Source organism: Crassostrea angulata, chromosome 2, assembly GCF_025612915.1.
Source record: "Crassostrea angulata isolate pt1a10 chromosome 2, ASM2561291v2, whole genome shotgun sequence".
Lineage (NCBI taxonomy): Eukaryota > Metazoa > Mollusca > Bivalvia > Ostreida > Ostreidae > Magallana > Magallana angulata.
In genome coordinates, this window is record NC_069112.1 from 41969353 (window position 1) to 41996140 (window position 26788).

Consider the following 26788-nt stretch of genomic DNA (forward strand, 5'->3'; position numbering starts at 1 on the left):
TTGCTTAATTTGATAGTCTGTTGATGATTGATAATATTTCAATTAACTTTATCAGTAAAAAATACTATTTTTTCATTAAAAAGACGACAATTTAAATCTAAACTCGTTGATATACATTGTAGTAAAACAACCAGAAGGGGTACTGTATTACATACAGTAACTGTTTTATACATGCAACACAGATAGGAGTAAATTTGTTTTACCTAAATTAAATAAAAAATTTTCAATGTATCCGTTGTTTATAATAATACAAAAGTACGACCCATGTATAAAAAAAGGTTTTCTGAAAGCATTATGACTCAATTGGAGCTTACTTGAAGCAACGTTAGTAAACATACATTTGATAAGATTTAAATATATATTAATAGTTGAAAACCATGTTTTAAAACCATTTATATGAATTTTGATTTCTGTCCAGTTTTTTTTTAATTATATAGTTATTTATGTTGTCTTTTTTTGGATTGTTTTACAATTGTTTAATTGTTTGAATGATATATCATGTTTGGTTTTTATCCCTGTCTAGGAATTAAATCCTGAAATTATTTTCCTGTAGGATCTGTTTCTTTATACGTGGTAAAATCATGACATGTGTTTGTTTTTAGCTGTAACTCTTACTCCATTGTTATACAATTATTTTACAATGAATTTCAAACATTACCTAACCAACATGTTGCCTTATTTCTGAATAGACGTAATGGGAATGTAAATGATTGAGAAACGATAGACCTACCCCATTGCTTTAGTCACCATTTCACCATCAATTTTAGATATACTCTTTCTTTTACATCTATACTTTTCTTGTATTTAATTCACGCCAAAGATTTGTAAGTTTTCTTTCCTTTCAATGCAAAGTCGGCATGTAAAAAAGTCGTGCATCTAACACTGCTTTCTCCTTCAGAATCATCACTTCTTCGGCGATGTATTTCAACTTCACACGAGATGCATTAAGCTTTGCTTCAGCCCGTTGAAGATAGGAGCTAGACCTCCGGGATGTCCCACTTGAACTAAAACTGTCCTCTCCGAGAGATGGAAGGTTGTGACTTGAATATTTTGAGGGGGCTCTCTTGGGGCTTCCTTTTTTACTCGGAACTCGAGGTGACCTTGGGTTGTTTGCTTGTGTTGTGGAGCTTCCACTCGGTTGCACCAAAGATTTCAAGTCTGTTTCATGAGTGAGCTCATCTAATCTGAAGAGTGCTGCTCCGACTTTTGCTTTCACTGAGTCCATTATCAACCGTTGGGCTGCCATTTCATTAATACTTTCATTGGTACGCATTGATTGCAAGTATGCAACGAAATCTTCCGAACACTTACGGTATGCTTCATAGCAAGACTTTAAAAGATTCTCATAAGTGTCTGCATTTGGTCTGCTGATAGATCCTAAGTCGAGCAGCTTAATGTCATCTATGCATCCATCAATCTCACGCTTGATTTCACGAATCTTAAACATGTGTCTGTTAACTGTTGACTCATATAGTTCTTGTCCATATGTTGACAAAGGCCGCACACGAGTCATCTCTCTCTTTGATTCTGTCTCCAGTTTCAGGCTCATCTTGACCGACAATGAAAGCCAGATATTTTCACTGTGCAGTTATAAGACTGAAAAATATGTCTTGTTCCTCAGTTTATTGTTGCCTCCTCGTGAGAGGGTGAACATACTGAAAATAACAACAAATAACATAAGTACATACTCGCATAAACATTATTATACAGATGACAAATGTAATGAGCAGTTGAAAATACATGTAACAGATCCACATTTTACACTATGCCAAAATTCGAAAAACCATGAATATGGAAGTTTTACGCTGTAAAATCATTAATTGCACATTTGTTAAGCACACTTTAACTGATAAAACATTTTCATAGAAACTTGTACTGTCTGAATGATAAATCTGGCATATATAACAAAATTATAGATGACCAAGCCATGTTTTACACTATCCTATACACACTTGCAACACGAGGTTTTTAAAGATGAGGTATCTATGCAAGAAATATGATGCGAAATATGTAAAAGAACGTTTACGCACGGCATCTGTAGTATTGTTAACAAAATGCATATAAACTAAACTTACTCTTTGGCTCACAAAGACTTGGAGGACAAAAATAATAGCGTAAACATTTTCGGCGGCATTGTAGCACTACCTTCTATAAAACAAAACAAATAACGTAGAGTAAACAAAATAGAAAAATCCCGGAATAGCAATTCCGCCACATTTCTACTTTTGATTTGTCAGAGGTGTATTTGGTTGAGTGTTGTGGTATGAAGCAGCGTGGTGAAGATAAAAACACGTTCAAATCCTTGTTTTGCCAATGAACTTTATATATGTGAATAAGTATCCTCTCGAGTATAAAACGAACAACAGTTTGAAATGCTGTCATCTGACCGTATAAGAACGAATTCACTGTAAGATTACATATAAATTCGCTATTGAACTTAAATAAATAACGGTAAAGGTAAATAACGCGTTTTGCTCTATCAGTTAATAGGTTTTATGCCGGTATAATTACTCAACGCATATTTTTTTTTATCAAAACATTTTAGCGGGATATACAAAAAAGCAAGAAGTCAATTCCATTTATGAGTCATGTATCATACATTAGTGCAGCAAACATGGGTTTAAAATTTCAAAAATAAAATTGTCTAGTAATTATACTAAGCAAATGCAGTTTGAAACCCCCAAAACAGTTCTTCGTCTTTCGTAAAGAATTATGTAGCTCTTGTATTTGGTAGTTTTTTTAAAGTCATAATGTTGGAGTGCTGATTTTGAATTCTTCTACAAAGGCCATTTGTTTTTCAAACATATAACCAGCGTTACAGACGATGTAAAGTGTAGTTCTTTAAGCAGAATTTGTTAGCAGTTGCGACCATTAATAAACCTAATTATTGTGTTCATGGAGGCGGTGTGCTATCACTATGTTGTTACAATTTTATCAAATCCTATCGAAATTGAAAATCCTAGTATATGTATAGGAATTTTAATTTTATTTTGGGAGTATTGTTTTTCCTTTAGGAAGGATTTATATTCGCGCAGGGTTTTATTTTATGATAAGATATCCGCATGCGGGGGGGGGGGGGGGGGGGGGGGGTGCATGTATCATACACGTAACTTACGCACAATTTGCAAGGGCCAGGTTTAAAAAAAATGTATCTATTTTAGATTATAAAACTTAGTGTATATTATACTAAGCACATCGAGTTATAAATGATAAGCAAATTCCTAGGTATTGTGTTTTTCTCTGTATTACAAATCGGCGTTCCAGGGTTTTTTTTTCATAGCTATCTCATGATTGATAATATAAGGGATGGTTGTGTAGCCTTGATTACACAGATCACTGATGACATTTTAAATATTGGCTCAACTTTGCAACTTTTTGACAAGAAGAGCATATAATTTTGCCTAATTCTAATAGTTTATCCTAATTTTAAAAGGATGAAAAAAGTCAGCTAGGGAATCTAAGGTATTTCTGGTATTTGAGAAAAAAAAAACCAAATTTATATGGAGACTAAACATTGTATCGTCATCTACATGTACATGTATGTGGCAATATGTTACTGTGAATTTTATGAAACCTTAAAAGGTTTGTCTACCATTTTTTATCAACCGGATTTTCCAACGAAAAAATCTGGTTATTAAAATGGTGAAAATGGCAAGCGGAGGGCTGTCAAAAGGGTACCCTCATTGTATGGATAACTTCTCCTACAGTTCTTAACAAAGGAATTGTACATATATTAGAGGTGTATTTATTGTAAGATGTTGATTTCTGATACTTGCAGATTTCAAGATAGAAAGCTCTTCTTTTGCAGAATTGTGCATATATTACAGATGTGCATATTGCTAGGAATTTAATTTTTCATAATTCATGAAAATAAAATATTAGCTTTTGAACTTAGTTATTATATTTTGCAAAATATAAAGGGTACTCCATTTTATGGGATACGGTAGGTAGTGTGTATTATTTCAGGGTTGACATGGATTATGGATACAGTTCACATAAAAGAAAACCCGGTTTGCTGTCTCATTGATATTATATTCTGATAGGCATATTGGCGTATTATGGCGCCATTTTGGTGTTCACAGTTGTAGTACTTACACTTCTACGCAACATGCTCTACATTTTTTTTTTAGTATTTCTTCTACTTTTAGCATGCAACAAAGGATTTTTTGGTGTTAACTGCAGTGAAAAATGTGGACAATGTCGTAAAATATACCAATGCCACCATATATATGGTACATGTTTAACTGGATGTGCTGCTGGTTATCAGGGGGGCATGTGTAAAACAGGTATGTAGACATCTACGTAGTACCCATTAAATTACATATATATGGATGGATGAGGACATATGGCATACTTTTCTAGCTTGCTTGAGATCAAAGATAACGTAAGCTTTTCTGATCACGTTTTGTCTGACTTCCGTCTGTCTCTCTGTCCGTCCGTCTGTAAACTTTTAACATGTTTTACTTCTTCTTCCGAAACAATGAACCAATTTCAACCAAACACTTAGATCAGCCCTAGATGAAGGGGGTTCTAGTTTGTTAAATTAAAAGGCCCCATCTCTGTTAAAAGGAAGATAATTAAGAATTATTAAATTGTTCGTATATTTGAAAAAAAAATCTTCTCAAAAACCAATGGGCCAGAAAAGCTGTAATATGTTTTAAAGCATTTTCAGGTACTATGATCCAAGTTTTTGAAATCATGATCCTCGGGGGTATGTTGGAGCCACAATGGAGGGTTGAATTTTTATAGAGGAATATATAGTAAAACAAAATCTTTTCAAAAACCAATTGACCAGAAAAACTGAAATTGAAGCATCCTGAGTTAGTATAGTTTTAAGTTTGTTCAAATTCAAATTTCCGATGGTTTAGTGGAGCCACAATGTTGGAGGTTGAATACTTACATGATATGATAAAGAAAAAAGGAAACTGACCAGAAAAGTTGTTATCTGGGTTGAAGGACCTTCCGGTATTGCGAATTCAAATTTGTTCAAATCATGATCTCCGGGGGTACGTTGTGGACAAAATAGGGGGGGGGGCAGTTTTTCATAGGAATATAGAGAGAAAAATCTAAAACAATCGGTCAGTAGAGTTGTAACTTGAGTGGAAGCATCCTCAGGTAGTATAGATCCAAATGTGTTCAAACCATAATTCATAGGGGTAGGATTGGGCTACCTTGGGGTGGAATATTTACATAGAAATGTAAAGAGTTTCATTGTATAGTTTGCAAAAAAGCAGTAACTTGTGTGGAAGCATCCTCAAGAAGCGTAATGAATAGGGAAAATGTTTAAAAACCTTATTAAATAGGATTTGTCTACTCTTTCTTGGGGGGGGGGGGGGGGTGTTGAATTTTTACTTAGGAAATACATTTGAATATTCTCAAATATGTATGGTATACATTATTACTAATATGCAAGAGTATTGACATTTTTTTTTTTTTTATGTAGATTAGGGGTTCAAATTTTGATGTAGGTTTATATTCATATGAACAGTTGTTTAAGATCTTTTCGAGAATGGCAATGCTCACTATTTGATACATGTATATCTATGAAATTATCCATCAATTATGTACTAATAAACAAATAGAACACAAACATGAGTTCATTACGTGGAATTTGATAGAATGAGTAACGGTCCAGAGTGTTAACACTTATCGTACCTTTGCCGCGATCGTAAATAATGTGTTCTACAACAAAAATGAACAGTTTGGATTGTTAATGTATTATTTTCAATACTTTATTTCGAGAAGTCTCCAGAATGTGTCACATTTTATTTTATTCAACATGCCATACATACTTACCTGTATGAGAAATGATTAACACGGTGTTGTGTGGTTATAAAATATATTAAACGATAAAAGTAGCCATACGTCAATCTGTTACATGTTTTACAATAATATGTGTCATATGTGAATGTGACTTTTTGATTTTATTAAGACAAAAGACACAATATTCAAAAGATTATGATCACAGTAACATTTATAACAGTATCATAACTGTATTTAACGTTTATTTTGGCAAACGTACATCTTGGTAGAGAAAACACAAAATAATGGTTTGTTATTGTTTTTGTTTTATTTTGCTTTGCGTTTATGTTTTTAAATTTTTTTGAAGTTTTTTGCTGTTGTCACATTTGTCTTTTATCTTGAAGCGGATATGCAAAATATTTTTATTGAAGCTAGTTAGTGTATAGAGCTGTTGATTTAGCCCGATTTACCCATTATTATAAAATTTAAATTTTCAAAAATCACATACTTAGCATAAAAGTATACGAATATATATAAAACACGAGGTTTGATTTTGGATTATACTCCTTTATTTTGTTCACATAAAGTCCTTACTATAACTTTATAAATGTTTATATGATGTGGCAAAGGATCATATGGTCTTCAATGTAAACAAACGTGTGGACACTGTCGTGATATCAACCAATGCTCCAATATCAATGGCTCTTGTTTAACTGGATGTGATGCTGGTTTTAATGGAGAATTATGTAAAACACGTAAGTATTAAATCAGTAAAGTAACAGTCAAGCTTGTAATTTAACGATTTTATGTCAAATCCAGTCATTTGATTGGTAATGAGTACCTAAAGTCTAAAGATGTATGAATAATGATCGATTCAAACTTTCCACTCGAAAACCTTTTTTGATATTCAAAACATCAAAATGTATAAGTATGATTATAGTACATCTCATCTATGCTGGTCATTTTGTAACTGATTAATTTATTTTACATGTTTAAGGTTGTGACAAAGGTGCATACGGCTTTGATTGCAAAGAGAAATGTGGAAACTGTCGTGAAATCGGTCAATGCTTTCCTACAAATGGAACATGCCTAACTGGTTGTGATGATGGTTATCAGGGAGACTTGTGTAAAACACGTGAGTGCGTTGTAATTATATTTCACTCATGTAAGCAACCTATGCGGTGGCTTGATAGTTATGTAGATGTATAAAGTCCTTGTAACATATTGTATACACATATTGCTGTCTACATCAGATGAAACTGTAAAAAGAAATTGTACCATGTAAGTTAGTAACTGCTTGTGTTCCTTTGCGGGATCGTAAAAGAGGTAGAATCGGATCGAGATAGGATCAGATAGCCCTGATTTCTGTCAATATGCAGAGCATAAGTGCAGACCTAATCACTGCGCGAAGCAGGGATGACAGTGCACTTGCGCCAACAACACAAACGTAACGCTAACAGGGAGTGCCGCACAATTGCAAAAGAAAGATCAGACACAAGCAGGGTTGACCAAACAAACACACTAGTACCGCGCACTCAGCATTGAAAGTTAAAGATAGGAGGAATGACGACACACTATCAAACCATACATGTTCAAGATTTACTCCAGCAGTCAGGTTTTCTTTTTTAAAACATCAACATTGTCCAAACATAGATGCCGGCCTAAAATCATTCAACATAGTGTCCTCATACATAAGCTAAAATAAAACAAACAAACACTAAGACCTTATTCAAAGGAATTAACATATAAACGTACAATAGAATATTGATTTTTGTATGAAAATGACAATCAAACTTATCATTTTTTTTCATCTCGAAAAACAAAAACCAATCAACACTGGAGGTAACCTAATTATGTTGTTTGAGCAGGCTACATGTACATTTATATCCAAATAACTCTAATAGTAAAAAAAAAGTCGTTACACATATAACCATAATTATTGTAACTAAATAACCGTGTATATTTTTTTTATTTTGGAAACTAAAGAGTGTCGTCATACATAAACTAAAAAAAAAACCAAAATATTAAGACCTTATTCAAAAGAATCAACATATAAACGTACACAAGAATATTTATTGTTTTATGAAAATGACTATCAAACTTATAATTTTTTTCATCTCGGAAAACAAAAACCAATCAACACTGGAGGTAACATAAATCACCTTCTCGTGATAGAGAACGCTAAAGACAGTAATGTCACTGTAGAAAGGTTTATTTTAGAGTGCTGGTTGTTTGAGCAGGCTACATGTACATTTATATCCAAATAACTCTAATAGTAAAAATATAATTCGTTACACATATAACCATAATCATTGTACCTAAATAACCGTGTATTTTTTTTTTTGGGAAATTAAATCATCGAAATAAAATTTGTACATATTGCATGGTAACGTCTTAAACAATAAATCACAAGGACAAACACATTTGAATGTTATGAATAGATGTTGTTATTGTTTCGCTAAAGAAGCAAAACGTTCATCATTATATATATATATATATATATATATATATATATATATATATATATATATAAAGCACAGAGAAATTCACTTTTGTTGGAGCTCCACCATCCGCCCCGACCGAGGCTTGAACTCACGACCTCTGGAACCCAATCTCCTAGCAGTGAGCGGCCACCGCGCTCCCCACTCGGCTATCTAGGCAAGACAAAAAATCTTGCTTTCGATAACGAACGGAACCTAGCGCGCTGGCCGCGCACTACACAGTCGCTTGAGATACAGGTGGAATACAGTTAAACGACAATCTGAGAGGATCGGAACGATACACATTGCATAGATACAAACATATATAACAAGCACAAACATTGCAATAACTCTCAAATTGACATATACCTGCCCATAGTGAATGATAAAGATATATATAAAGCACAGAGAAATTCACTTTTGTTGGAGCTCCACCATCCGCCCCGACCGAGGCTTGAACTCACGACCTCTGGAACCCAATCTCCTAGCAGTGAGCGGCCACCGCGCTCCCCACTCGGCTATCTAGGCAAGACAAAAAATCTTGCTTTCGATAACGAACGGAACCTAGCGCGCTGGCCGCGCACTACACAGTCGCTTGAGATACAAGTGGAATACAGAATATATATACAGAATATATATATATATATATATATATAAAACTTATTTCTTCTAATCATTCCAGAATGTGACAGAGGATCGTATGGTAGTGAATGTAATGAAACATGTGGACACTGTCGTAATATAAGCCAATGCTCCAATGTCAATGGAACTTGCTTAACTGGATGTGATGCTGGTTTTAAAGGGGACTTGTGTAAAACACGTAAGTAAGCTCTGACACTCTGCAGCATGATTATTTTGTAAAAGATTGCAATCATGCCACTCTAAACATCAAAACGTATATAAGTGTTTATAGTATATATCACCTATGTTGATAAGTTATATTATTTTTTCTGTTCTAGCGTGTTAACGTAACATAATTAAGGTGGTGACAACGGGTCATTTAAACAATTAAATGCTTTCTTTGGTGTTCCATGCAGGATATGAAGGTAGCGACATTGCAGAAATATGGATTATTACATGGAAATTTTTTTATATCGCATCCAATATTAGCCCGAAGTCACTGTATATCAGCCTGAGAGCAGTCAGTTTATATCATATACTAATATAAATTCTAAACAAGCAATAAAAACATGTGATTAATGATTATTGTTAAAAAAAATTGCTCTGTGTCTATGTATTTCATCTCTGAATTATTTTTGCGCCAGCTGTTTGTATACTAAGTTGACGTCGACGTAACTACATGTATTTGACGTCATACTCAGAGATCGAAATTGAACGACGCATAACTCTACGTCATAATAGCCGGTTATTAACGGGAAGGGGTGTGATAAAACATCCGAAGATTGCCGGAGAGTGGTGTTATATAAATCTCATATCACATCCCCAAGGTTTATATCACGCGGGTGGGCGAATTTTCTGTTTCTATCGCACAGGGTGGAAAAAATTATATTGTCTTTAAGTATACGAAATAAAATACATAACCCACGTTATTGTTTACATTACATCTTTCTTTTAACTAATAAATAAATTGATTATAAAAAGTAAGTAAAGTTCACTAAATTACGGTTAAAGTACAAAACTTTAGCTCAAAGAAACAGCCAAATTGTCTCCTGTAAGACTTTGAGTCTGACATCATCCCGATAATTTCGTGATTTTTCTTAGGGCGCTGTAGGTTTCAAACAATCTATAAACAAGACGTGTCAATTTGAGTTCTGTCATTTTCTTTTCAGTTTCAGCCGCTGTAGATTTCGACCAGTCGATAAATGGGGCGTGTCAATTTTTTTCAGTCTGGCTGTTTTTATAGAGCTATGAATTAACTATAAATTTCCATAAGAAATAGAAGGAATAATACTTTGTATATATAAATATATGACTTTAGATATACCAAATATTGTGGTTACTCTCGTTAAAAATAGACACAAATTTCATATCAAGGAACATGCTTAACTGGTTGTGATGTGGTTTTTTTTTCAATGATACTTATGTTATTTAATGCTCGCACATTTTCATTAGCATATCTTTGTGCAAATTTTGGAAATGAGTGTGATAAGAAATATTATGATACTTGAGCTGGGTGTAAGACTATAAATGGTTCATGAGACTCTTGTTGTGTCCCTGGCTACATTCAGTGGTCTTACTGTTTAGCCAGGTAACATGTAAGCGTTTTTGGGAACTGAGCATCGAGATAAATTTTGCATATCATACATGATTACATAGTTCTTCTAAAAACATAAATCTCAAAGACCAACACATTTAAACGTTTAGTGTGGGTTTAGTTGTGGTATTGTTAAAAATCAAAACGTGCGTCAATATTTGTATGGAAAGCAAAAATATATATTAATATCATATATTTGCAGAATGTGACAAAGGATCGTATGGTATTGGATGCAATGAAACATGTGGGCAATGTCGTGATGAACACCAATGCTCTCATATCAATGGGACTTGCTTAACTGGATGTGAAGTTGGTTTTAAAGGAGACATATGTAAAACAGGTAAGGAAAAAATACAGGTACAGGCAGAGGAACAAAATCCTTCTATTTGTTCTCATCACCTAGATTTTTTATTATATTTATTAATTTTTAATAAAGGCATGACAACATGTAACTGTTGCAGTGTATACCGAGAAGTGCATCAATTTTAAGGTAGCATTAAATATCATCCTATATTATCCTCTAAATATTAAGTTAGAGTCAGTTCTTGTCATTTTATTTAAAAGATTGTGACAGTGGTTCATACGGCGTTGACTGCAACGAAATTTGTGGAAACTGTCTCAATGAAAGTCAATGTTCTAATACCAATGGAACATGCTTCACTGGTTGCAATGCTGGCTACGAGGGTGACTTATGTAAGGCACGTGAGTAGAAAGTTATCAGGACAACTAGTTAGAGATGCAGCAGGTAGTTAGGAGAGTGATGATAACATATTGAAAATACGGATATGTATAACATGAATTACATTTGCCATAAGTATTATAACACTATATAAATATACTGCAGGTTAATAGGAAAGTGGTGATAACTTATTAAAAAATGGCGATGTATCACATGAATGCCATAAGTGTTATAAAATACCCAGTAAGCTTCTTTAAAACGAAAGTAAACTTTGATTCATATATATAGGAATGATGATATGACAAAATTCAAAGTGAAAATAGATTTTTTTTGTAATAAAAAAAGTTAATCAATGAAAACATGACTTGTCAGTACTCAGTTGTTAACTAAATAATCGTTTACATATGCCATCCGGGAGTCATTTTTTCGATCAAATTATAATGTTTCTAAATCAAACCAAGTGCCATTGTAAACGATTTTTTTTAAATGTTGTTAAATTGAAACCTATGTTTTATTTTTACTAAAAAAAGAAACATAAAACAAAAGGAAACAAGCTGATGTCAACTTAATGTTAGAATTAGACTAAAAAGGCATAATAATGACTTTTTGCAATTTTACGAGAAAAAATAACGTTCACTAACGTTAATGGTTAGATTTGTTATGGTTGTAAGACAATACTGATGCAAGTTAATGCAATTATTGTTACTGCATTAACCTGATCTAAACAGCAACAGTTGTCTGACATTCGTTGTATCTATAATCGTTTTAGAATGCAATAGAGGATCTTATGGATTTGAATGCATTGAAACATGCGGGCACTGTAGAAACAACAGCTACTGCTTTCCGATTAATGGTACTTGCTTAATTGGATGTGATGTTGGCTATGGAAATGCATATTTTAATTTCTGATTACGGTTTGAAACAAAGGTGCATACTAGACACAAGTGAGTAGAATTAAAAGTGATTACATCATAATAAATTCTTTTATTAAAGAAAAAAATAGTGCATGCAATATATGTCTTTCTTTAGTTTGGAAGTACAAAATTTGATATCAGACAAATTCAAAAAGAAAGCAAAGTTATAAGTTTAATTTACTATTGTTTTCTATCTCTGTATATTTAGGCGTGATTTACTATAGCAGTATTTTTTTTCATTATTGCGTTAAAATATTGATGACTTATCTTTTGATCGAAGTGCCAAATTATAATGTTTGCTTGTATTTAAGACTTATTGGATGTTTTTGAAATCATGCTTTCCACCGCAAGTTTGAATGTATCAAGCATAAAAATAGGTTAATTTAATATACTCCTGAAATTGTCATGCGCCGTAAAAGTATTTCAAACGACAAATTTAAAAAAATGACAGCGAATGTCTACGCACGTTAATCAAGAAACCTAGCAAAAAACATGAAAACGAAGGCTTGAGAAAAACTGAAATAACAAGGCAAGGTAAGTTTTTATTAAAATATTGCAATTTGTAGTGTTGCTTTTGGTAAACTGTAAGAACAATTAATCAGTGAAAAAAATGTTATGTAAATTTGTTTCAGCAGTCTATCATGTCGTTGCCAGTCTAGCTAAAAAGTTAAAGGTGTATAATACCAACATCTAACAAAGTTTTACAACTACAGACATTCTTAGATTAATTGTAAACTTTTAATCAAATATGTTTATGTTTCAGGATTTAAGTAATTAAAGAATTTTACTGATGCATTAAATTAATTTTCCCTTGGATTTTTCCGTTGTTTATTCAAAATCTACTATCATTTGAATGTTTAATTCAGATTTACTTTTATTCATTTAAATGTTGGTATCTTTTTGAGAAATTATTTAAATGTATAATAAAAGCCTTTTAATAGTTTAAACATGAAAATAATTGATTAACAGCCACATTGGGACTTTAGGAGACATACAATGAGTAAAATGCGCCATATGTAATAAAAGTCATTGCGTCGTCGGCGCTTATGTTATTTAAGCAAGTCAATGCAAGCTTTCAATATTTTATTTTTTATTTATTTCTGTCAAGTTATCAGAGCATGGTGCCGGATTTGTTTTCCAGCACACTGTGTCTATGTTGGAAATTCTGAAAACGTAAGTCACATCTTAAATACTGTAGACGTATTTTTGTCCGCGTGATATTAATTTACGCTATGAACGCGGGCACAAATGTTCCGCGGAATTTTTCCCCAGCGTACTTAAAGTGCATTTTAGAATGACATTTTGAAATTGCATTACATGAATAAGGATAATCCGAAGTTTCTACATTATATAACATTTGCATATACGTGTACCCAATGTACAGTGGATATCGTTTTATCTATGCAAACTGTCAAACAAATTTGTATTGAGAATTCACATAATAAATAATTTAATCTCCTAAAGATTTTACTTTTCTGTAAATTTACTTGCATGAAATTTAAACTTCTCCCAGCTTGAGATAACGGCACGTGTCAGACGACAAAAGTGCCCCAAGCGAGTTTGTCTTTCAATGACCCAATTAACTACGTGCTAAGACCCGTATTTTTACTGCAATTTTTAGATCCCTTTGTGCTCTGACTTTTAATTGACAAAACTGATCAACTCATAATTTAAACGACATGTGAACCCAAAAATTGAAAGTTAATAAAGATTTTAGACAGCGTCGTAATATCTTGACGGCTAACTAATGACTACCGACCAGTGTACAACCGATAATTAATGTTCAGTGTGAACAGTTCTTACAATTTAAGTCCAAAGTTGGACAAATTCTAGGTAATGAAAATCGCTCGGAACTAAATTTAGTAATAATTATTCAAATGATTTTTTTTTCATTCAATGAATTGATATTGTGATTCCGCAGAATTATGACCCCGTGGAAAAAAATATGTCTACAGTAGTTTAAATTATTAACTTAAAATGTATTTTGAAATAAACAGATGCTTCTTACATTATATTTCACCCTTTATCCAGTGTATTAAATGGGAGATTGTATAATTGTTCAATGATTTTTGTATTTGCAGATAAAACAGACTTTTCTTGATGGTGGGCGATAAACAACGTACAATTCTACATGAAGTACATTTTAACTTAATTTGCAGAGGAGGATGTAAAACATGATGGGATTAGTATATCTAAATTTTATTCTACCACTTTAGAATTAATCAGCATATCTTGATGTTAAGTGCATAATACAAAAATGAGCGATCCTGTTTTACTACAAAATCGTTTCAGCAATATCTTAAGGTAGCCTCTACGGGTAATAATGTGGTTATTCTGTACACATATTTAGTTGTACATACAATTATAACGTTCAATATTTTGTTCATTTGTTTTATTAAAATATGGAACAGTAATTTCTTTTAATCATTGTTTGGTTTTGGATTGAAGTTTCGTCTACAAAAACATAGTTTAATTTTAATATCATTTTCTTTTAGATTTTAGTTTGCGATATGTGTTTAACAGGCATGGGGTAATCGTAATCGAGTAATCGTTATAGATTGTAATGATTACTCTTTTTCAAGTAATCGACAGTAATCTGTAATCGAAGATCTTTTCGATTACTTGTAATCGTAATTTAATCCATTACAGTTAAAAAAGTCCGTGTAATTATAATTACTTTTTCGATTACTTTCGATTACTTTTTACATAAACATATTGTGAAGCACTTATTGTATAAAAAAATACTCTTCAAGTGTTTATAATACAATTCATTGAATAAAACTGTTTATATTCATTTTTATGATTTTCAACTTTCACTTAAAATATAAATATTGGTTGACATTTCATCGAGTACAGAATCAGATGATCAGTTTACTCTGTGTTTCACAATTCTTTGAAGAATTTTTTAACATAGTGTGGTTCTGAAAAACCACTAAGCTACTGACAATTATCAGAGAGAGAAAGAGAGAGAGAGAGAGAGAGAGTTTTATATTTTGTGTCTATTTTGCCAGAGAAAGATACAAAAGGGTGTGTAAGTGTCGTTAAGTGTGTTTGTCCTTGTCAGGTAAGGAATCCACAAAGCAGTTAATAGGGTGTGACCACCCTGATCATGTTAGATAACAATTAAAATAGCCCCATTTAGGATCTATTTTAAAAATCAACACAATTACAAGCTCAAAACACATAAAGCAAGGCTGCCTAAAAGTTCTTTCCATATTTCCGATGATATTTTTAAAAATTATAAAATTTTAATCAAATTCAATTCTCGTATTACCAATTACAACCGAATAATTATGATGGCTAAAGGTGCAAGGTCAAGAATTTATCTAAACTCGTTAACCCCAAAGAAAAAAAAACTTGTTTACGTGACAGACCTTTATATAATTGCTTATAATTTGACATTTGAATAAGCAGTAGAAATTATAAAATGTTATTTTATGAAGATTGAAATATGAAGTTTCAAATTTTCATATCATTCATAATGAAAATACCCCTTTAACTCTAAAACCAAATTAACTTGAATAGTTTTTATATGATGTGTTCAGAACAGGTACCATGAACATTTTAATGTTATTTTTTCTAAAGTATTCGATTAATAATCGGTTACATGTTATAAAGTAATCGATTTCAACCGATTACTGGACAAAAATGAATGTAATCGATTAATAATCGATTACACAAAATTCCCCTGAGTAATCGATTATTATTCGATTACTTTTTTGAGTAATCGTGCCCATGCCTGGTGTTAAAAACATTGCTTGCACAAGATTCCGTAGTTGTCATGGTCTCCCCGAAATCAAAATATTCAATCCAAAATAAACATCAATTTCTGCATTTATTTTTATTTTTTCTTGAATGGTCAAGTTGTGTCAACTCATTGAGCACAAAACTCAAAAATTTTGGGGGGTTTAGGCAGTAAAAGCAAACTATCAATGGAAAATCTACGGCAAATGCAGGAATGTTCACGATTTCCACGAGTTCAAAATCGTTTAATATTCGTTTGCATCTGTGGAGGACTAAAGTGTTATGCCAGGAAGGTCAGTTGATTATTGTACTTTTGCACCACCTTGCATTTCTCATGCGCTTCATTTTACTTAAGTGGGATTTTTGATTTATTTTACATGCATCGAGAAATTCACGCATTTGTGGGAGTTTTTTTTTAATCACTGAAACGGGGAATGGTTCCCGTTTAGCGTAATCATTCCTCAATGCAGTAATTGTGCCCAACCTGTTAAGCTATACATGATCAAAATAGGATTTGTTAAATAACTTCCTCATATTTGATTTTCTTTAAGAGAGAAGGCACTTAATATTAAAACATGAAGTTCATCCAAAACGGCAAAGGTGAATAACTTCAATAAATTGAAAACATACATATATTTTTGGAGTTCCTTAACTAAGAACAGTTGATTTACAGCCTCTAAAATAATGCAAACGGAACACAAATTATTTTGTTTCAAATCGAATTTGCCTTAAAAGTTATTTCGTCATTCTTCTGCAACAACATTTATCCTTTTGTTTTATAATATTGATTCTATTTGTTTCAGCTCAGAATGTGGTGTTTTTTTAGCGCTTTGATTTTGTTTTCTTTAAAAATCTTATACTATTTTTACTGTTACTCTAAAATTGGCGATACTTGATTTCAATGTTCATTATTTGAAACAAATATAGGTAATCCACATACTTAACACTGGTTACCCATCCTTAATTAATTGTTAACGGGTATTAGCTATTTATATATTTTTGTAACATATAAATTATAAAAGGTATTAAGACTTCAAATTTTGAAATAATATGTCGATTTCTGCTTCGATTGCTGAAAAAGACTAACGCATGAATGCTGTTAGCATTTAACGACGAACGGGCTGATTATGTTATTGCTTAGGTGTTTCATTGCTGTTGTTTATGAGCGCTGCCTTTTTAACTAGGCTGTTTGTCGACATTTTGGTATTATTATACTTTTTTGTAAATACTGAAATCTGATTGGTTTAGACGCAGTTGATAATCCGTTCTATTACCCTCAGCGTTAGCAACACACTAAGCAACGGGTAACATAACGAATTGTTACATGCGCGTTAATTATGCGCGTACGGTTCGCCGTGGAATTCACGCCATTTATATATAAAAGCAGTAAAAAAAAATTCTAAAATTAAGACATTCAGTATAATAAAATAAATAGTGCCTGTTTGGGAGGATAACAGTTGAAATTGTTATACTTTCATGTTAAATACTGAAATCTGATTGGTTAAGACGCAGTTAATAATATTTACTATTACCCTCAGCGTTAGCAACGCACGTGGCAACGGGTAACATTAAAAAAATGTTACATGCGCGAAAATTATGCGCGTACGGTTCGCTGTAGAATTCACGTTATTCCTATATAAAAGCAGTAAAATTTTCTTTAAAATTTTAAAAAAGACATTCAGTATAACAAAATAAATAGTGCCTGTTTGGGAGGATAACAGTTGAAATTGACACCCCTCGAAAACCATTGTCAACCTCCACTTCGCGTCGGTTGACAATGGTTTTCTCGGGGTGTCAATTTCAACTGTTACCCTCCCAAACAGGCACTATTTATATACTCTCACCCCTCGAAAACCATTGTCACCCTCCGCTTCTCGTCGGTTGACAATGGTTTCCTCGGGGTGTCAATTTTAACTGTTATCCTTCCAAACAGGCACTATTTAAATGAACGGATATACAGTTAGGTAGAAAATATGTTATATGGAAATTGCCTTGTTCAAACTTTTTTATACCTTTTATCTCTAACTCAACAAAGTTTGTGATTTCTGTGACCGTGTACAGTTAATGTAAAAGGTTAGCCTTTTTTAAAGCAACAGTAAGACATTTTGAATGTCTACATGTAACTATGTTAAACGTTCTAAATGAATACACTTATAATTTTCCTTTCTTGTCGCTTAAGTTATATCTTATTAGTTCGAATGTATACAATAAAGGAAGTTTAAATTTCTATCGACCAGTTTGTCTGCTTCATGTTAACGGAAAGGTGTACTCACAGACACTTGTGTACACTCTAATCACAAGTTGTTTCTTCTTTCGTGACTTCCGTGACATGCTGTGATACGTGCATTCCACGTTACTGTTTTCACTTAGTGCTGTTCCCAAAATGAAAGTTTATAACTACAAATAGAGATTTCAGGAAAACCAAATAAAGTTCATTGTAAAGTATACCGTAATCAAGCTGTAAGCTAGAAATACAGTGCGTAAATATTACTATTGCTTATTATTTTTTTTTAGTCAAAATATAAATATCTTAATTCCATACGTGTGAGATGAACATTTGCTTTAAACAGTTGGTGCTTTATCAGATATTTCTGATCAGCACTATTTTAGACACAGCCTATTGCTTCAATGCTTCAGTGACCTTGTTTTTGAAGATGTTCCTGTAAAATCCACATCACTTTTTCTATTACCGCAAAATTGTATATTTGTTTTATCCAACACGTTGAAATGATTATAAAGTATAAGTATACTATAAGTATAAAAGTATATATGTACTCAAATAGGCTTGGCGAGCTGAACATAAAGAAAATATCTGCATCGATATTAGAACAAATTGAACGATTGAATAGATGCAAATATTCTTTGATTCGGATGGTGATTGCTTATGTTAAAAAATGAAACCCTCTGATTTTATTATTAACAGTAATTATTTATTAACAGGAATTAAAAACAATTATCATGATTAAATTTAACGTAGTTATATGAACAGCGATCATTTCATCTTCCTTATCTCACTAACAATTTGCAATTTGCTTACAGAGAGACCAGGTGTCGTATGAATGTAAATATATGTAGACGTTGCTTAAAGGAACGCTCAGAAGCCATTACAATATACAGAAAACGAGAGGAATCTCATAGTAAGTTTCTTTAAAAACAGAAAATTATACATAATATACATGGAAAAAAAGCAATGCAAATAGCAAATGATATGGAACTTTTGTGAAGAAATTGATATACATGTAAAATGTGTACTAGGTGAATAGATAAATTCATAAGTTTTTTAAGTGTACACGTGAGTATTTTTTTCTCATGTTTAATTAGTGTACGATTGGTATTATTCTAATGATATTTTTTTTACAAAGGTCCAAACCAGATAGAAAGTCCAGAGTCGCAATTCCTCAACGAAACCCGAGGAAGACTGGTTTAAAAATACTCCGAGCAGAAAGAATCATACTGACGATATATCCAAATACTGCGTTGATCTAGGGACATTTAAGGAAACCATTAACACACGATGCATGCATTAAATATGAGATGCGATTTTTTTTCTAAAATTCAAGAGTCTTGTTCGAGCCGTTGCATGGTTATAAAAATGTTAACTCTGCATTTCATCATAAAACGGTTTTGTATGATCCTAAGAGCTATATGTTGAAGAATCCTTCTAAATACTTAAGATTATCTGAAACCTATAACAGGAACAATGGATAAATGGTGTTCAACATTTCTTTAAAACCAAACTTTATCTATTTCACACCTGTATTCTTATAGACAAGAAAAACATTAATTTGTTTATTGAATTAAAATTCTAGTGAGATATAAAGATATCTAGACAATGGATTCAGCAGGGAATCAATTGTGAAAGCGTTTGCATATATTTTAAAAGAACACACATTTAAGAGAATTGTTTTGATTTTCAAAACCTTCAGATGATTTACTTAATGACAACACCATGATATAGGTTTATTCTATCCATGTCACATTTTACACCATTGTATTTCGTTATTGCTTATCAATGTATTTATTAAATGCAATACATTCTTGGTGAGTTTTTTTATGTTAAAAAAAAACAAACAATCAAACAAACTCTTACTAAATGAATGGATTATAAACCTCATCCAAAATGTGTTAATTTAAATACAGTCAGGCAATGTTGAGTAGATAATCAACTAGTTATTAATGTAAAGGAGATCCATAGGCTCAACAATTGAAAACTATGTTAAAAAGAACAACAGTTTGTTACATGTACCACATTGGATAAATTTTACTTAAGGAAATGATAAGCTCGATGTTTTTATAATGAGTTGACATTTGTTTAGATCAGAAGCAATAAAAAAAAAGAATTTGTTTTTAAAAGAATAAATGAAACGGAAACCGTGACAATGTGTGTATGACAAGATTAAATGAAATAAAACTTGATGAACATTTAATGTGTAAAGATTGCTTTTATAACTAGATCCTAAATTATAAAAAACGTGTTTTACAAGTTGTTTTTATTTTGTTTTGTTTTTTTGTTTGTCTGTCTGTTGGTTTTTGTTTGTTTGTTTGTTTTTGTTTGTATTTTTTTTGGCTTGTTTACCAATCCAATGCCTTAAACACAATATAATCACTAGTTTTACTTTGTTTATGATTTGTGCCCATTTTTGCTATGCGTCTTTTAAACAATTTGTCATTGTTTATGAAATCAGTTCCATTTTTAGCTCACCTGAGCCAAAGGCTCAAGTGAGCTTTTCTGATCACAATTTGTCCGTTGTCTGTCGTCGTTGGCGTTGTCGTTGTCGTCGTCGTCGTCGTTGTAAACTTTTCACATTTTCATCTTCTTCTCAAGAACCACTGGGCAGATTTCAACCAAATTTGGCACAAAGCACCACTAGGTAAAGGGGATTCAGGTTTGTTCAAATGAAGGGCCACGCCCTTTTTAAAGGGGAGATAATTGAGAATTATTGAAAATTTGTTGGTATTTTTCAAAAATCTTCTTCTCAAAAACTATTAGGCCGGTAAAGCTTAAACTTGTGTGGAGGCATCCTCAGGAAGTGTAGATTCAAGTTTGTTCGAATCATGGTCCCCAGGGGTAGGGTGGGGCCACAATTGGGGGATCAAGTTTTACATAGGAATATATAGAGAAAATCTTTTAAAACATTTCTTTTAAAAACTATTAGGCCAGAAAAGCTCAAATTAAAATGGAAGCATCCTCAGGAAGTGAAGATTCAAGTTTGTTCAAATCATGGTCCCCGGGGGTAGGGTGGGGCCACAATTGGGGGATCAAGTTTTACATAGGAATATATTGAGAAAATCTTGAAAAATTTTCTTTTCAAAAACTATTGACCAGAAAAGCTCAAATTTGAGTGGAAGCATCCTCATGTAATGTAGATTCAAGTTTGTTCAAATCATGGCCCCAGGGGGTAGGGTGGGGCCACAATTGGGGGATCAAGTTTTACATAGGAATATATAGATAAAAATCTTTAAAAATTTTCTTCTCAAAAACTATTAGACCGGTAAAGCTTAAACGTGTGTGGAGGCATCATCAGGTAGTGTAGATTCAAGTTTGTTCAAATCATGGTCCCCGGGGGTAGGATGGGGCCACAATTGGGGGATCAAGTTTTACATAGGAATATATAGAGAAAATCTTTATAAATTTTCTTCTCAAAAACTATCGGGCCAGAAAGATTCAAATTAAAATGGGAGCATCCTCATGTAGTGTAGATTCAAGTTTGTTCAAATCATGGTCCCCGGGGGTAGGGTGGGGCCACAATTGGGGGATCAAGTTTTACATAGGAATATATAGAGAAAATCTTTAAAAATTTTCTTCTCAAAAACTATTAGGCCAGAAAAGCTCAAATTAAAATGGAAGCATCCTCAGGAAGTGAAGATTCAAGTTTGTTCAAATCATGGTCCCCGGGGGTAGGGTGGGGCCACAATTGGGGGATCAAGTTCTACATAGGAATATATAGAGAAAATCTTGAAAAATTTTCTTTTCAAAAACTATTGACCAGAAAAGCTCAAATTTGAGTGGAAGCATCCTCATGTAATGTAGATTCAAGTTTGTTCAAATCATGGCCCCCGGGGGTAGGGTGGGGCCACAATTGGGGGATCAAGTTTTACATAGGAATATATAGATAAAAATCTTTAAAAATTTTCTTCTCAAAACCTATCAGGCCAGAAAAGCTCAACTTTGAGTGGAGGCATCATCAGGTAGTGTAAATTCAAGTTTGTTCAAATCATGGTCCCCGGGGGTAGGGTGGGGCCACAATTGGGGGATCAAGTTTTGCATAGGAATATATAGAGAAAATCTTTAAAAATCTTCTTCTCAAAAACTATTAGGCCAGGAAAGCTCAAATTTGAGTGGAAGCATTCTCATGTAGTGTAGATACAAGTTTGTTCAAATCATGGTCCCCGGGGGTAGGGTGGGGCCACAGTTGGGGGGATCACGTTTTACATAGGAATATATAGAGAAAATCTTTATAAATTTTCTTCTCAAAAACTATTAGGCCGGTAAAGCTTAAACGTGTGTGGAGGCATCATCAGGTAGTGTAGATTCAAGTTTGTTCAAATCATGGTCCCCGGGGGTAGGATGGGGCCACAATTGGGGGATCAAGTTTTACATAGGAATGTATAGAGAAAATCTTTATAAATTTTCTTCTCAAAAACTATCGGACCAGAAAGATTCAAATTAAAATGGGAGCATCCTCATGTAGTGTAGATTCAAGTTTGTTCAAATCATGGCCCCCGGGGGTAGGGTGGGGCCACAATTGGGGGATCAAGTTTTGCATAGGAATATATAGAGAAAATCTTTAAAAATCTTCTTCTCAAAAACTATTAGGCCAGGAAAGCTCAAATTTGAGTGGAAGCATCCTCATGTAGTGTAGATACAAGTTTGTTCAAATCATGGTCCCCGGGGGTAGGGTGGGGCCACAACTGGGGGGATCACGTTTTACATAGGAATATATAGAGAAAATCTTTATAAATTTTCTTCTCAAAAACTATTAGACCGGTAAAGCTTCAACGTGTGTGGAGGCATCATCAGGTAGTGTAGATTCAAGTTTGTTCAAATCATGGTCCCCGGGGGTAGGATGGGGCCACAATTGGGGGATCAAGTTTTACATAGGAATATATAGAGAAAATCTTTATAAATTTTCTTCTCAAAAACTATCGGGCCAGAAAGATTAAAATTAAAATGGGAGCATCCTCATGTAGTGTAGATTCAAGTTTGTTCAAATCATGGTCCCCGGGGGTAGGGTGGGGCCACAATTGGGGGATCAAGTTTTACATAGGAATATATAGAGAAAATCTTTAAAAATTTTCTTCTCAAAAACTATTAGGCCAGAAAAGCTCAAATTAAAATGGAAGCATCCTCAGGAAGTGAAGATTCAAGTTTGTTCAAATCATGGTCCCTGGGGGTAGGGTGGGGCCACAATTGGGGGATCAAGTTTTACATAGGATTATATAGAGAAAATCTTGAAAAATTTTCTTTTCAAAAACTATTGACCAGAAAAGCTCAAATTTGAGTGGAAGCATCCTCATGTAATGTAGATTCAAGTTTGTTCAAATCATGGCCCCCGGGGGTAGGGTGGGGCCACAATTGGGGGATCAAGTTTTACATAGGAATATATAGATAAAAATCTTTAAAAAGTTTCTTCTCAAAACCTATCAGGCCAGAAAAGCTCAACTTTGAGTGGAGGCATCATCAGGTAGTGTAAATTCAAGTTTGTTCAAATCATGGTCCCCGGGGGTAGGGTGGGGCCACAATTGGGGGATCAAGTTTTGCATAGGAATATATAGAGAAAATCTTTAAAAATCTTCTTCTCAAAAACTATTAGGCCAGGAAAGCTCAAATTTGAGTGGAAGCATCCTCATGTAGTGTAGATACAAGTTTGTTCAAATCATGGTCCCCGGGGATAGGGTGGGGCCACAGTTGGGGGGATCACGTTTTACATAGGAATATATAGAGAAAATCTTTATAAATTTTCTTCTCAAAAACTATTAGGCCGGTAAAGCTTAAACGTGTGTGGAGGCATCATCAGGTAGTGTAGATTCAAGTTTGTTCAAATCATGGTCCCCGGGGGTAGGGTGGGGCCACAATTGGGGGGTCAAGTTTTGCATAGGAATATATAGAGAAAATCTTTAAAAATCTTCTTCTCAAAAACTATTAGGCCAGGAAAGCTCAAATTTGAGTGGAAGCATCCTCATGTAGTGTAGATACAAGTTTGTTCAAATCATGGTCCCCGGGGGTAGGGTGGGGCCACAGTTGGGGGGATCACGTTTTACATAGGAATATATAGAGAAAATCTTTATAAATTTTCTTCTCAAAAACTATTAGGCCGGTAAAGCTTAAACGTGTGTGGAGGCATCATCAGGTAGTGTAGATTCAAGTTTGTTCAAATCATGGTCCCCGGGGGTAGGATGGGGCCACAATTGGGGGATCAAGTTTTACATAGGAATATATAGAGAAAATCTTTATAAATTTTCTTCTCAAAAACTATCGGGCCAGAAAGATTCAAATTAAAATGGGAGCATCCTCAGGAAGTGTAGATTCAAGTTTGTTCGAATCATGGTCCCCGGGGGTAGGGTGGGGCCACAATTGGGGGATCAAGTTTTACATAGGAATATATAGAGAAAATCTTTTAAAAAATTTCTTTTAAAAACTATTGGGCCAGAAAAGCTCAAATTAAAATGGAAGCATCCTCAGGAAGTGAAGATTCATGTTTTTTCAAATCATGGTCCCCAGGGGTAGGGTGGGGCCTTAATTGGGGGATCAAGTTTTACATAGGAATATATAGAGACAATCTTGAAAAATTTTCTTCTCAAAAACTATTAGGCCAGAAAAGCTCAACTTTGAGTGGAGGCATCATCAGGTAGTGTAGATTCAAGTTTGTTCAAATCATGGTCCCCGGGGGTAGGGTTGGGCCACAATTGGGGGATCAAGATTTACATAGGAATATATAGAGAAAATCTTTAAAAAATTTCTTCTCAAAACCTATTAGGCCAGAAAAACTCAAATTAAAATGGAAGCATCCTCAGGAAGTGTTGATTCAAGTTTGTTCAAATCATGGTCCCCGGGGGTAGGGTGAGACCACAATTGTGGGATCAAGTTTTACAATCCTTAAAAATATTCTGGGAAAGTTTTCGGTCCAAAACTCAGTACTTAGTGTGAAAGCACAGGTTATGAGATTAAAGGTAGATTCAAGTTTGATGAAACCATGATTCCCTAGAGAATAGTGGGGCCACGAAATGGGGAGGGGGGGGGGTTTATAGGAATAGAGAAAAATCTTCTTACCGGTACAACAACAAAAGGGGCTTTACTAAAAAATAAGAGGTGGATAAAAATTGGCAGATTTTCAATTTTTTTTAGCAAGATCTACTGTACTCAGTTGTCAAGATATTGTTGATACTGTAATGCTAATTTGATCAGAATTAAGGCAATTGTTGCTCAGGTGAGCGATGTGGCCCCTGGGCCTCTTGTTTTAACATTTAGAAGCGAAAAAACAATGATTTTAAAAGAAAGGATGAAAAGGAAACTGTGACAATGTATGTATTACGGCATAACTAGATTTGATCGGGTAAAAGACAGTTGATGGACATTTAATATGTAAATAGTTTTTTTTTAATTGAACCAGCTGGATATACTCTACATTTTAACAGTTCAAGGGTTTTTCGATATGGAATGTGTAGTGAAACACAGCTCGATAACACTTTGTTCGATTTTGAAAATGGTTATACTCTTCCAGTAAATAGATCTAATAAATGCAATAATTTTACTTGTTAATTAATTCGTGTCATTTTTTTCTCTGTGTCTTTTAAACAAATCGGACCAAACTTCAATTAAGACTCAAAGCTCAAGGACAATTCAAATAATCTTTAAATGAGGTTATATTCAAACTTCCTTAAAGCAATTGTTTATTTGGTCAATTATTGAAATTAATTGGTATTCTTCACCAAAATAGCACAACATAATATATTGTTCGAGTCAAGTACTTTTTTAAAAAACGAATTAGATTAATTTTATGAAGAACACTTACAACCCGGTAAAAACCATACCAAGTTTAGCAAGATAATTAATTGCAGACCCTTGAACATTTTCAAGTGTCCATTTCGAGAGCCTCTCAAATCTCAATACATATGTACACAATCCAAACACACAACTAACAAACACATTTGTTTCCTATTTATTCCTTTTAAAAGGAATAAAAAAAACCCACATGCACTTATTATGGGTTTATATAAAATGTGCAAGGATTAATGAGTAGGGTATAATTGTTTACGGGTAAACGTCCCAGGGTTCATCTTGTATTCTGTTTTCATTTTAATATCAAGCATTATCGCCAATAAATTCATAAAATTCCAATACAGTATTTTTCGTGTGTATTTTACTCTCTCTCGATATCTATGTAAGCCGTGTTCGTCTTAATGAGGCACTGTATATAAAACAAAGTGTTTTATTTATTGTGAAGTTTAAAAAATTATTAATCGATATTCTTGAACACTTTTGAGCAACGTGTAAATCGCCCACTTTAAGTGTTTTTTTTTTAATAAAGAAGACTTCATATTGCCTTGAATTTGAAAACATTCACAGGACGTGCATTGTATCATTTATGCATTTTACAAGTATTTGCCTCTTCAAAATTATCACAAACATTGTGTCTGAATTATCTTGAATCCTAATTAGAAGGATGTAATATATTTCGAAACAAATTGTTTTACCTATTTATATATACGGTTTGAAAAAAAATACAAGAGGTCACTTGATGCACCATATACATTGAAAAGAATAAGTGCTATCTTTAATCATAATACGTAAGAAAAAATCCTTCTTTTAATGAACAAATATTTTTTTTTATTCCTTATGCTCAAAATGGAAAACATGTACATTATATATTTAATTTAAAAAAGTTGTTATCATGACCAAAAAAACCCCATAATGAATAGTCATATTCAGAGATATAGTATAGTGACTATGATAAATTGAAGAGAATTCAATGGAGTAATATATTTACATCTACCGAGTGTGATTCCCTCTATT

At 33.2% G+C, this 26788-nt stretch overlaps 1 protein-coding gene and 1 long non-coding RNA gene across 2 annotated transcripts in view; both read left to right on the plus strand.

The window, feature by feature from the left end:
* Window positions 1-12025, plus strand: part of LOC128174347 (multiple epidermal growth factor-like domains protein 11) — a 118015-nt gene extending 105990 nt beyond the window's left edge. The window contains exons 15-21 of the mRNA XM_052839916.1: window positions 4149-4286; window positions 6360-6497; window positions 6740-6877; window positions 8905-9042; window positions 10640-10777; window positions 11002-11139; window positions 11886-12025. Coding sequence (XP_052695876.1) covers window positions 4149-4286; window positions 6360-6497; window positions 6740-6877; window positions 8905-9042; window positions 10640-10777; window positions 11002-11139; window positions 11886-12025 — 968 coding nt within the window. The remainder of the gene's footprint in view (window positions 1-4148; window positions 4287-6359; window positions 6498-6739; window positions 6878-8904; window positions 9043-10639; window positions 10778-11001; window positions 11140-11885) is intronic.
* A 6529-nt stretch (window positions 12026-18554) lies between these two features.
* Window positions 18555-19814, plus strand: LOC128172527 (uncharacterized). The gene is made up of 2 exons (XR_008242294.1): window positions 18555-18911; window positions 19137-19814. It is a non-coding gene; the product is annotated as an uncharacterized LOC128172527 (long non-coding RNA).
* Window positions 19815-26788: the final 6974 nt, after the last annotated feature.